Source organism: Oryx dammah, unplaced genomic scaffold (genome assembly GCF_014754425.2).
Source record: "Oryx dammah isolate SB20612 unplaced genomic scaffold, SCBI_Odam_1.1 HiC_scaffold_11232, whole genome shotgun sequence".
Lineage (NCBI taxonomy): Eukaryota > Metazoa > Chordata > Mammalia > Artiodactyla > Bovidae > Oryx > Oryx dammah.
In genome coordinates, this window is record NW_024080625.1 from 3883569 (window position 1) to 3897521 (window position 13953).

The following is a 13953-nucleotide window of genomic DNA, read 5'->3' on the forward strand; positions in this document are numbered from 1 at the left end:
GAATATAATTTATTTGACCTTTGTCTTTGATGAATTCGTTTTTTATTTTAGTTTTTCCCTAGTTTGTTATAGATTGATACTTTTAAAAGATAAAAGTTACAGCTATGTAAAAAAAACAAAACACAAGCCATTATGGATAAGCATTGGTGCACAGCCCACATTTTGAGTAACTGCTGTACTATTTATGGACAGAAAATAGAAAGTAACTAATGATAAAGTACAACATTCTTCATGAGACTGTTGTAATTGAAACTATTATTTTTCTCCTTTTGCTTCTTTGTGTTGTAGCAGCACTTGCTAGTACTGTAACAAATGTTTATGTTTGAAAAAATTTTTAAACATGTTTGGATTTCTTAGCTACTATGGTTAAAACATAATTGCCTAAAAATACTTAGAACTCAAGTTTAACAGGTATTAAATTGAATTAGTAGTGTACTGGAGATTTATTACTGAAAACAACTTGTTGTAGTACTTATAAAATTAACCCCTTTTTGATCTGAACTACATTTAGAGCTGCCGCAAAGTTGTATTAAGTCGATATATTGTCAAATTCATAGCTAAATCTATGGCTCATTAGTCCGTTTCATCAGAATACTAATACCGTAAGAGAGTAAATGTATTACAAAAAACATTGACAATATTCCTTGAGATTCACTGAATTGTGCCACTTATTTATGACTCCGTAGCTCTCTAGATCTCAACTTTTGGGAAGTTACAGACTTCTTTAGTAATCTGAAGAAAACTGTAGAGAACTTCTACCCAAAAAGATACATCATAAAATATACTTACAAAGTTCGTAGATTTTAAGGGATTTGCGGAACACTCAGTTCAAGAGCCCACCCATAAACCCAAGTTAATAACTTTACTAGAGCAGATTTTATGTACAGTGTCTTTTAATTAATTTGAGTCAGCTTTGACTCTTCCATTTATGTTTGCTTAGTAAATAACACATTATCCCCAGGCATAATGAAGAAATACCTTTTGCTAGCTTTATTCTTCATTCATCTCCTATTCTTGGCTATGGCAATGTCATAAATAGGCATTTTTTTCAGAATTACTCAGTCCTCTTGGCTCCTCCTGAGAGTGCAGTGCTCATTATTATGTGACCTGTAACAGGGTCATACAGTGGGTCGGACACACCTGAGGTAGTCCACATGCTTAGCTGTTTTTTCTCAAGGACTTGTGGTTGAGGGATGGTAAAAGGAAGTAACAGATGCAAAATAATAATTTGCTTTTGCCCACCAAGTCAAACCATTAATGATTTCTCTCACGGTAAATCTGTCAGTTACTAGATTTTTACTGTACATTCTTTCTGGAGTCTTTAGGATGTTTTTTAGAATTCCTCTCATTAAGGCTTATATTTATAAGATGTAGGGCTCATTTCCAACACTTAGGAGATAACTCATTTGGTGTTGACTGTCCCTTCTAAAGATGTAAGACTCCTCTTTCTGATACTTTCCACTAGTTGCAGGGAAAGGGATTGCAGTAGTGTTTTGCTTCATGTTAGTGAATCTCCTTTGTAGTCATTGGAGTGGAGAGTGGCAGCTAAGTGGGGAGTTTAACTCATCATGCTTTCTTTGCTAAAATTTAAAACTTGGTGCATAATAGCTTTCATTGTTGTGGGCAGCGGATTGAAAATAAATGAGCAGAGTAACAGTTTTCTATTATTTCATCTCTTTATTGATCTTTACAGAAAAAAGATCATAGGAGAAGATCTATTAAGTGCAAAATTTTATGGCCTGAAGATGATACACAGTGAGTTTTTCCTTGTATGATCTACATTTTTTCTTTGTTTCTTACTTTAATGCTTCTGCCAAAGTTCTTGTAAGTAATATTTTGGCTTGGAAAACAGTCATACACAACAGAACTCTGCTGAGCTCTGTGTACATTGTATTCAGTTCTACATAAACTACTTTCATGGAATCATTTATACTGTTTCCTGCCCTTCTTATTTTCCTGATCAACTGGGAGGAAGGGAAGGGGTCAGTGAATAAGAGAGAGAGAGAGAGAGACTGAGTGTGTGTGTGTGTGTGTTGGAAAGGAAAATGAGAAAAGGGTATTTTCCAATTACTCGGTTAGCAGCCTACATTGTGGTCTTAACTCGACTCATTAGTGCCGAAGTCCTTAGGGGAAATGAGATAAAATACCTTGTGGGCCAATAACTGTAAGCAGTAATGAGGGAAGTCTAACAGTAAGAAGTTAGTCCGCAGTTCCCAGAGGAAGTTGTGGTTTGGCTTCAAGCCACACTTAATTTGAAACTTTATTTAGGAATAAAACATTGCTCACCTATTTACCTATGCACTATGTTCAGTTGCTCAGTGGTGTTTGACTCTGCAACCCCGTGTGCGGTAGCCCCCCTAGGCTCTCCTGTCCCTGGGGTTTTTTAGTTGAGAGTACTGGAGTGGGCTGCCCTTTCCTCCTTCGAGGATCTTCCAGGCCCCGGGATTGAACTCCTGTCTCCTGTGGCTCCTGCCTTTGCAGGGTGGATCCTTTACCACTGAACCACCTGGGAAGCCCACGTATCTGTTTGAGAATATGCCTGTCTTTTGTTGTTGTCTAGTGTTATGGTTCTCTAATACAAGAAAGCTTTGCAGCACGACCTGAGAAAAATGTCACTTCAGTGCTTTGTGGCTCCTCTTTGAAACTTAAGCTGTTTATTTTTTTTCCAAAGAGCACTTTACTATGAGCTAATTGTAAGCAGGGAGAGGTGAGCATTTATTTTCCATGCTAGGTTACAATTAATTTCTATTTATAGATAGATTTAATGAATTCATTGTTCTTAAAACTAAATGGTAATCAACTTCATTTTTTATACATTTGAATACCATGTTTGGGTGGTGTTATTGTTTTTTTAATTTGAATTAACATGGTCTCTCAGAATTACAGATAATCCCAGATTTACAGATTAATAAATATGTCTTTAATAATTTACTCTTAAAGTGAAATTTCACTAAAAGAACTTTAATGGTTAGATAAAAATTTTTCTTTAGTTAAAGAACTTTAGATATCAAAATTTCTTTGTTTTTCTGGGTAATTGCTATAGATCAGCATTATTTTTTATTGAATAGCCTTTGTTTGGTAGCTCTAGAATCGAATATAAAATTTACTGCTCAGGAAGATTAAATGACATTACAGGTTTTCTCTAGGTAGTGTAGCGCACTCTTACTATGATAATCTTAGTTTTAAGACTGCAGTACTTTTCTTTAAGTGTGCGTCTCCTGCCTGGGCTTATTTTTAGAGAGAGAGAAACATAGGCAAATCTTTGACCTATAGTGCTTGAGTATAGTGAAGGCCATTTATAAGAATCTTTGATTCATTTAAATTTGAGTTTTGTTTTGCTATTCAGAATATGGACTACTAAACAAGGTTTCAGTGAACCTTCTAAACCAGTTCAGTAGTTAACTTTTCCCTTCCTATTAAGATACAATTGACATATATAACACCAGTTTAAAGTGGTCAGCATAATGATTTGACTTACATACATGATGCATCATAAAATGATTGCTGCAGTAAGTTAGCATTCATCATCTCATATAGCTGCAACATTAAAAAAATAGACAAACATTTTTTCCCTTCTGATGAGAACTCTTAGGATTTAGATGGACTCTCTTAACAACTCACATGTATAATTAACAGCAATGTTAATTATATTAATTATGTTTACATTCTATCCCTCAGTCAGTTCAGTTGCACCATTGTGTCTGACTCTTGGTGACCCCACAGACTGCAGCACGGCAGGCTTTCTTGTCCGTCACCAACTCCTGGAGCTTGCTTAAACTCATGTCCATTGAGTTGGTGATGTCATCCAGCCATCTCATCCTCTGTCATTCCCTTCTCCTCCTGCCTTCAGTCTTTCCCAGCATCAGGAGTTCTCAGCATCCAAGGAGTTGTTTATATCAGATGGCTGAAGTATTGGAGTTTCAGCTTCAGCAATGATCCTTCCAATGAATATTCAGGACTAATTTCTTTAGGATTGACTGGTTAGATCTCCTTGCTGTCCAAGGAAATCTCAAGAGTTTTTTCCAACACCACAGTTCAAAAGCATCAATTTTTCAGCACTCAGCTTTCTTTATAGTCCAACTCTTACATCCATACATGACTACTGGAAAAATCATAGCTTTGACTAGACAGACCTTCGTCAGCAAAGTTATGTCTCTGCTTTGTAATATGCTGTCTAGGTTGGTCATAGCTTTTCTTCCAAGTAACAAGTGTCTTTTAATTTCATGGCTGCAGTCACCATCTGCAATGATTATGGACTCCAAGAAAATAAAGTTTGTTACTGTTTCCATTGTTTCCCCATCTATTTTCCATGAAGTGATGGAACTGAATGCCATGATCTTCTTTTTTTGAATGTTGAATTTAAAGCCAACTTTTTCACTCTTCTCTTTCACTTTCATCAAGAGTCTCTTTAGTTCTTCGCTTTCTTCCATAAGGGTGGTATCATCTGTTTATCTGAGGTTATTGATATTTCTCCTGGCAATCTTGATTCCAGCTTGTGCTTCATCCAGCCTGGCATTTCGCATGATGTACTCTGCATATAAGTAAAATAAGCAGGGTGACAATATATAGCCTTGATATACTCCTTTCCCAATTTGGAACCAGTCTGTTTTCCATGTCCTGTTCTAACTGTTGCTTCTTGACCGGCATACAGATGTCTCAGGAGGCAGGCAAAGTGGTCTGGTATTCCCATCTCTTGAAGAATTTTCCACAGTTTGTTGTAGTCTACACAGTCAAAGGCTTTGGCGTAGTCAATAAAGCAGAAGTAGATGTTTTTCTGGAACTCTTGCTTTTTCAGTGATCCAGTGGATGTTGGCAATTTGATCTCTGGTTCCTCTGCCTTTTCCAAATCTATCTTGAATATCTGGAAGTTCACGACTCATATACTATTGAAGCCTGGCTTGGAGAATTTTGAGCATTACTTTGCTAGCCTGTGAGATGAGTGCAATTGTGTGGTAGTTTGAGCATTCTTTGGCATTGCCTTTTCTTTGGGATTGGAATGAAGATGGACCTTTTCCAGTCCTGTGACCACTGCTGGCCAAATTTTCCAAATTTGCTGGCTTATTGAGTGCAGAACTTTCACAGCATCCTTTTTTAGGATTTCAAATAGCTGAACTGAATTCCATCACCTCCACTAGCTTTGTTCGTAGTGATGTTTCCTAAGGCCCACTTGACTTCGCATTCTTTTGACTTCCTTTGTCCAGTTCTCCTTCCCTCACCACTTGCCTCTGGTAACCACAAATCTTATAATTTTTTCTATGATTTTTGTTTGTTTTGGAATATAATTGACCTACAATATTATATTAGTTTCTGTCATACAACTTCATGAGTCAGTATTTTTGTACATAGTAATCACCATAATAAGTCATTACCATCTGTTATTATATGAAAGTATCACATAATTATTGACTATATTCCCCACACTGTATGTTTCATTGTACCTCTTAATCTCCCTCACTTGTATCTATCCTCTCAATCACCTCCCCTCTTCCAACAGCTTTGTTCTCTGTATCTATGACTGTTTCTGTTTAGCTGTGGTGGTTCTGTTTTTTAGATTCCACATATAAGTAAAATCATACAGTATGTCTTTCTCTGTCTTACTTGTTGCACATAGTATAATTCCCTGCAGGTCTGTGTCTGTTGTTGCAGATGGCGAAGTTCTATTCTTTTTAGTGGCCAAGTAATACTGCATTGTGTGGAACGTGTATGTGTGTCTCAACTCTTCTTTACTCATTCGTTTGTTGCTTGGCACTTAGATTGCTTCCATATCTTTGCTATTATGAATAATGATACAGTGAAACATGGGAGTGCATATATCTTTTTGACTGTTTTATTTTCTCTGGATAAATGTCCAAGAATGGAATTAGCAGATCATATGTTAGTTCTATTTTTAATTTTTTGAGGAATCTCCATAATTTTTATCATAGTATCTACACCAAGTTACATTCCCATCAACAGTGCACTGGGGTTCTCCTCTCTATGTCCTCACTTATTATTTGTTATCATTTTTAATAATAGCCATTCTTAAAGGTCTGAGGTGATATCTAATTGTTTTGACTTGCATTTCCCTGATACTTAGTGATGTTGAGCATCTTTTCATGTGCCTGTTGGCCATTTGATTGTTTTTTGAAAAATGTTTGTTCAGATTCTCTGTTTATTTTAAAATCAGATTCTTTGTTTTTCTTTGATTTTGAGTTAAGTTTTTAATTCTTTATTGGATATATTGGTTTCAAGTAAGTATCTTCTCCCGTTCAGTTGGTGGCTTGTTCATTTTGTTGATGTTTCCTTCACTGTGCAAAAGCATTGAAGTCCCATTTGGTTGGTTTTGTTTCCCTTGTCTGAGGAAGCAAATCTGAGAAAATAAAAAAAAAACTGATGTCAAAGAGCTTTACTCTTCTAAGAATTTTTAATTTTCAGGTCTTACATTTAAGTCTTTAATCCATTTTGATTTTATGTTTGTTAATGTTGAGAGAAAGTTGTTAAGTTTGACTCTTTCGCCTCTAGTTGTTTAATTTTCCCGTCATCCTTTATTGAAGACTGTCTTTTCCCTGTTGTATATTGTTCCCTTCTTTGTTATAAATTAATTAATTGCCCATAAGTATGTATACATTTCTGGATTCCCTGTTCTGATCCACTGGTCTGTCTGTTTTGTATCACTACCATACTGTTTGATGACTAGCTTTGTACATAGTATAGTTTAAAATTAGGGAGTGTGATGCCTCTGGCTTTCTTCTTCTTTCTGAAGATTGTTTTGGCTGTTCAGGGTCTTTTGTGCTGCCATACAAATTTTGGAATTGTTTGTTCTGGTTCTGTGAAAAATGCCATTGGTATTTTGTTAGAGATTGCATTGAATCTGTAGATTGCCTTGGGTAGTATGGTCATTTTAACAATATTAGTTCTTCTAATCCATGATCATGATATATCTTTACATCTGTTTGCATTGTCTTCAGTTTCTTTCATGAGTGTCTTAGAGTTTTCCAAGTAGAGATCTTTTACCTCCTTAGTTAGATTTATTCCTAGGTATTTATTCTTTTTGATGTGATTTTGAATGGGATTGTTTTCTTAATTTCTGTTTGTAATAGTTTGTGTTAAGGTGGAGAAGTGCAACGGAGTTCTACATATTAAATTTTTATCCTGTAACTTTATCACTTTCATTGATGAGTTTTGGTACTTTTTAGTGGTGTCTTTAGGATTTTCTTTGTATAGTATATGTCATTTGCGAACAGTGACCATTTTACTTCTTTCCAAAATGGATGCCTGTTATTTCTTTTTATTCTGGTTGCCGTGGCTAGGACTTCCTATACTGTGTTGAATGACAGTGGCGAGAATGGGCATCTTTGTCTTCTTCCTAATCTTAGAGGAAATGCTTTCAGCTTTTCACCATTGAGTATGATGTTAGCTGTGGGCTTGTCATTTATGGCTTTTATTATGTTGAGATATCTTCTCTCTATTCCCATTTTGTTGAGATTTTATCATAAAGGGATGTTGAATTTTGTTAAAAGCTTTTCTGTATTTATTGAGATTATTATATGGTTTTTATTCTTTAGTTTGTTAATGAGTATCACATTGATTGGTTCGTGGATATTGAACCATTCTTTTATCCTTGAGATAAACCCTGCTTGATTGTGGCATATGATCTTTTTAAAGTACTGTTGAGTTTGGTTAGTCACTTTTTTGTTGAGTATTTTTGGGTGGATGTTCACCAGTGATATTGGGAGTACTTTTTTTTGTGTGCTCTCTTTGTTGATAGCTCAGTTGGTAAAGAATCCACCTACAATTCAGGAGACCCCGGTTTGATTCCTGCGTCGGGAAGATCTGGAGAAGGGATAGGCTACTCACCCCAGTATTCTTGGGCTTCCCTTGTAGCTCAGCTGGTAAAGAATCCACCTGTAATGCAGGAGACCTGGGTTCAGTCCCTGGGTTGTAGTGATCCCCCAGAGAAGGGAAAGGCTATCCACTGTAGTATTCTGGCCTGGAGAATTCCATGGACTGTATAGTCCATGAGATCACAAAGAGTTGGACATGACCGAGCAACTTTCATTTTCACTTGTGTGTTTTGGTATGAAGGTTGCTGGCTGTGTAGTACTGGTTTGAAAGCGTTACTTCCTCTGCAGTTTTTCAGAATAGTTTGAGAAGGATAGATGTTAACTCTTCTCTGTGCTGGTAGTCATCTGAGAAGGCTCTTTGTCCTAGACTTTGTTTGTTGGGAGTTTTAAATTTTTGAATACATGCGTGCTAAGTTGCTTCAGTTGTCTCTCACTCTTTGCGACCCTATGGATTGTATCCCACCAGGCTTCTCTGTCCATGAGATTCTCCAGACAAGAATACTGGAGTGGGTTGCCATGCCCTTCTCCAGGGGATCTTCCTGACCCAGGGTTCAAACCCACGTCCCTTGAAGACAGGTTCTTTATGACTGGCACCACCTGGGAAGCCCAAATATTGAATAGCTTGATAAAAATTTATTTCTTGCCAAAAGATTAACATTTTCCAAGGCCTCTAACTTAATGCCATGTCTTCTTATGTTAGGATGCCTGAAGTAATTTATTTGGTTTCGCATGGGCAGAATATTCTAAATATCCATGGCTTCCCTTGTGGCTCAGCTGGTAAAGAATCCACCTGCAATGCAGGAGACCTGGGTTCAATCCCTGGGTTGGGAAGGTCCCCTGGAGAAGGGAAAGGTTACCCACTCCAGTATTCTGGCTTGGAGAATTCCATGAACTATATATATAGTCCATGGGGTCACAAAGAGTTGGACAGAACTGAGCGACTTTCACTAAATCTGAATCTAAAAGGCAGAATATTGCTTAATACCTTATGAGTGGGTAGAATAAGAGTACTGATACTTAAGTAATTATGAGTGAATGTCTTAGCAACTCTGAATTGAGTTGAAGGATATTGGGTACTCATTGATTACCCATTTAGATTTTTTTTTTTCTATAATGTTGCTTTTTTACTTGTGGAGTTTAGTAATTGTTACTTAGCTAGTTTTTCTTCCTGCTTTGAGATAGATTATGCACCTGATGAAAAAGCTTAGATTTAATGATTATGTTTAATGAAAATTATTCAGGTATAAATTCTAAATGCATGCATGCTCAGCACGTACTCAGTATAAGATGTACATACTAGGGTAGCAAGGGGGAGCTGAGATTAACTCATTCATTCAACAAACTATGCGAAGCAGCCCTAGACTCTTAGGAATGTAGTACTACACAAAAAGAGACAAAGCTAACAGAGTACCTTTTGTGGACAATAAAGAGATAAATGTGTATTATGACAGGTGTTGTAAGTGCTTTAAAGAAGAGTAAAGTTAGGGTAGAGAGAGAAAGGTGATGGCTTCTGGAGGTGATTATGTAAGGCATTGGAGAAAACCTCTTGGATTAGATTATATTTGAACAGAAATCTGGATGAAAGAGTCAAGCCATAAACAGATTTTTAAGGGAGAGTATTCCAGGAGGGGGAACAGCAAGTGCAAAAGCCCTGAGATAGGAGCAGTCAAGGTATATTCAGAAAATAGCATAGAGGTCAGTATGACTAGAGCAGTTGAGTTAGGTAGACGGAGGAGGAGTAAGCCATTGTTCTGGTGTTCATTTATGGCTTATGTAGGATGGCAAACATTTTCAGGAATGGTATGGACTAACATTATTAAAGGATCACTGGCTGTTAAGTGGAGGATAATTCATCGGCAGGAGAGATCCTCATTGGAGGACTGAGAGACTAGTTTAATGGCTCTTTTCCAGAGACCACATATTATGATAGCTTCGGCCAGGAAGATGTTCGTGGAAGTGGTGAGAAATGGCTCAGTTCTGTAAATGTTGCATTTCAATGAAAGAAAGTGAAAGGGTTAGTCACTGAGTGGTGTCTGACTCTTTGCTACCCCATGGACTGTAGCCTGCCAGGCTCCTCTGTCCATGGACTTCTCCAGGCAAGAGTATTGACTGGATTGGGTTGCCATTCCCTTCTCCAGGGATCGAATCTGGATCTCCTGCATTGCAGGCATATTCTTTACCATCTGAGCCACCAGGGAAGCTCCTTAAAAGGATTTTGTTATTGGATTGGATGTGAGGTAGAGAAAGGAGGAGGTCAAGGATGACACTAAAGTCCTGGACTGAGCAGCTATTAAAATGGCATTGCCAGTTACTGAGTTGGGGAAGGCTGATAGAGTGTTTGGGGTGATATAATAAAGAAGTGTCTTTTGGACAAGTAGAGATGCTCTGAAAAAATATGGATGTTTGCATGCTGTGTGCAAACAAGATTTTTTCATCTTTAGATTGTTTTAGTGTAATTGGTTCATGTTCATAGGTGAATTTGTTCTTGGCTTCTAAGTCTAATTGATGGTTTCTTCCAGTTATCATTTCTTTCCCCACTCTTGAATTGAGGCGAAAATGTTAAAGACTATGGTCAGAAATAAGACTGGAGAGGAAGATTGAAGATGTCATAGGGAGTTGAGCAATAAAGCTGAAATTTCTGCATATTATCTTATACAGAGTAATTTTTTAAACATAATTTTATTTATTTATTTTTGACTATCCTGGGTTTTCATTGCCATGCAGGCTTTTCTGCAGTTGCAGCAAGTGGGGACTACACTCTGGTTGCTGTTCATAGGCTTCTCGTTGCGATGGCTTCTCTTACTGCAGAACATGGGCTCTAGAGCGTGTGGGCTTCAGTTGTCGCAGTGCATGGGCTCAGTAGTTGCGGCTTCTGGGCTGTAGAGCACAGCTAGCCTGTGTGCCTCAGTAGTTGTGGTGCACAGGCTTAGTTGCTCCGTGGCACATGGGGTCCTCCTGGATCAGGGATGGAGCTCGTGTCTCCTACAGTGATAGGCGGGTTCTTTACTACTGAGCCTCCAGGAAAGCCCGGTAAGGAATAATGCTCTGTAAGAAGATACCATTAAAGATACCATTAAAAAGGTTTCTTTTTCACTGAATTACAATGTGGTGAAACCATTTTAGGAAGATAGCTTGGTAAAAGTTACTCTAAAAAGATAGGAAGGCAAGAACCTATAAGAAAAATTCTAGAGCTGTCTATCTTAGGTTATATTTCTTTTTGTCTTCTGACTCATTTAGCATATTTGATCAATTCTGAGAACCCAGTGTTTTTGTTTGTTTGTTTCAGTTTCACATTCTGACATCTCTGAAGTGAGATTCTAATTGTTTTTCGTGTATGATCACTGTTGACTGCGCATCTGGATAGTTGCCACTGCTTGTGACTATATGAACATACAAAGTTCGGTCCTTAAATCTGGAGAACAGATAGCAAAAACTTGGGAAAAGGATTCATAGATTATTCTGGAATTTTCTTAACCCCTAGGACCCCTAATTGAAAGTGACAGAACTGGGGGAAATTCATCAGACACATGTGCCAACAATCCCAAGAAAGTCATAAGTTGGGTAATTCTACATTGTGAAAGTCACTCAGTCATGTCCACCCTTTTGCAACCCACAAACTTAATTGCAAAACCAGTATAAAAGGCCAGTACCAATAATGTAGTTCTTAATGGATTTCCTGAAGAATCACCACTGTTTTTCTTCTTCCAATTTTATTGAGATACAATCGCTATTTACAACACTGTGTAAGTTTAAGGTATACTATATAATGACATTATGAAACTCAAATGGTGTGGACCTAACAGAAGATATAAGAAGAGGTGGCAAGAATACACAGAAGAACTATACAAAAAAGATCTTCACAACCCAGATAATCACGATGGTTTGATCACTCACCTAGAGCCAGACATCCTAGATTGAGAAGTCAGTGGGCCTTAGGAAGCATCACTACAAACAAAGCTAGTGGAGGTAATAGAATTCTAGCTGAGCTATTTCAAATCCTAAAAGATGATGCTGTGAAAGTGCTGCACTCAATACACCAGCAAATTTGGAAAATTCAGCAGAGGCCACAGGACTGGAAAAAGGTCCGTTTTCATTCCAATCCCAAACAAAGGCAATGCCAAAGAATGCTCAAACTACTGCACGAATGAACTCATCTAACATACTATCAAAGTAATGCTCAAAATTCCCCAAACCAGGCTTCAGCAGTACATGAACTGTGAACTTCCAGATGTTCAAGCTGGATATAGAAAAGGCAGAGGAACCTGAGATCAAATTGCCAACATCCGCTGGATCATGGAAAAAGCAAGAGAGTTCCAGAAAAACATCTACTTTATTGACTATGCCAAAGCCTTTGACTGTATGGATTACAACAAACTATGGAAAATTCTTCAAGAGATGGGAATACCAGACCACCTTGCCTGCCTCCTGAGACATCTGTATGCAGGTCAAGAAGCAACAGTTAGAACTGGACGTGGAACAAGACTGGTTCCAAATAGGAAAAGGAGTACGTCAAGGCTGTATATTGTCACCCTGCTTATTTAATTTATGTGCAGAATATATCATGTGAAATGCTGGGCTGGATGAAGCACAAGCTGGAATCAAGGTTGCCGGGAGAAATATCAAATAACCTCAGGTATGCAGATGACACCACTCCTATGGCAGAAAGCAGAGAACTAAAGAGCCTCTTGATGAAAGTGAAAGAAGGGAGTGAAAATGTTGGCTTAAAACTCAACATTCAGAAAACTAAGATCATGGCATCCGGTCCCATCACTTCACGGCACAGACAATTTTGGGGGCCTCCAAAATCACTGCAGATGGTGACTGCAGCTGTGAAATTAAAAGACACTTGCTCCTTGGAAGAAAAGTTATGATCAGCCTAGACAGCATATTAAAAAGCAGAGACATTACTTTGCCAACAAAGGTCCGTCTAGTCAGAGCTGTGGTTTCTCCAGTAGTCATGTATGGATGTGAGAGTTTTACTATAAAAAAAGCTGAGTGCTGAAAAATCTATGCCTTTGAACTGTGGTGTTGGAGAAAACTGTTGAGAGTCCTTTGGACAGCAAGGAGATCCAACCAGTCCATCCTAAAGGAAATCAGTCCTGACTATTCATTGGAAGGTCTGATGCTGAAGCTCCAATACTTTGGCCACTTGATGTGAAGAACTGACTTACTGAAAAAGACCCTGATGCTGGCATTGATTGAAGGCAGGAGGAGAAGGGAACAACAGAGGATGAGATGGTTGATGGCATCACTGACTCAATGGGCATGAGTTTGAGTAAGCTCCAGGAGGAGGTGATAGACGAGGAAGCCTGGTGTACTGCAGTCTATAGGGTCGCAAAGAGTCAGATGCGACTGAACTGAACTGAAAATTATGAAATGATTATCACAGAAAGTTTGGTAAGCATCCATCATCTCATCTCATATAGTTACAACATTAAAGAAATAGAAAAAATTTTTTCCTTGTGATGAGAAGTTTTGGGATTTACTCTCTTAACACCTTTCAGGTATAACATACAGAAGTGTTAATTACATTTATCATGCTTGTACATTACATCCCTAGTACTTAACTTATAACTAGAAGTTTGTACATTTTGACTGCCTTCATCAGTTCTTCCGCCTGTCACTGCCATCTCTTTACTTTGAGTTTGATTGTTTCTTTTTGAAATACAGTTGACCTACAACACTATGTTAGTTCCTGGTACACACATAATGATTTGATATGTGTATACATTTTAAAATTATCACAATGATAGTCCATTTATCAACCATCACTCTACAAAGGTATTAAGTATTTATTGAGTATATTTTCTGCAAATCACCACTGTTCTGGATAGCATAGAGGATGATACTGTTGGAGAAATGGTTATCAACAAACTTGGGATGAAAAGTAGTTAGAAAAAATTGGATTCTGAATTAATGAAGGTTTATGAAGTCTTAACCAATTTATTATATACCCATATATTCATTTTTATTAGTTAAAAAAAAACTATGTCTATATTAGTTTGCTTGGGCTGCTACTAGAATTCATTATAAACTTGGTGACTTAAGGCCACAGAAACTTACTTCTTCACTGTTCTGGAGGTTAGACATCTGCCTTTCTGGGTGCCTGATGTCCTCTGCCAGCATTCAG

At 37.7% G+C, this 13953-nt stretch overlaps 1 protein-coding gene across 3 annotated transcripts in view; it reads left to right on the forward strand.

Annotated features, from left to right (window-relative positions):
* The window catches only part of LOC120861342 (protein SCAF11-like), a 92657-nt gene that overhangs the window by 54647 nt on the left and 24057 nt on the right, over positions 1-13953 (forward strand). For all 3 annotated transcript variants that reach the window (XM_040236988.1, XM_040236989.1, XM_040236990.1), the window contains one exon: positions 1694-1755. In XM_040236988.1, the coding sequence (XP_040092922.1) occupies positions 1694-1755 (62 nt within the window). The remainder of the gene's footprint in view (positions 1-1693; positions 1756-13953) is intronic.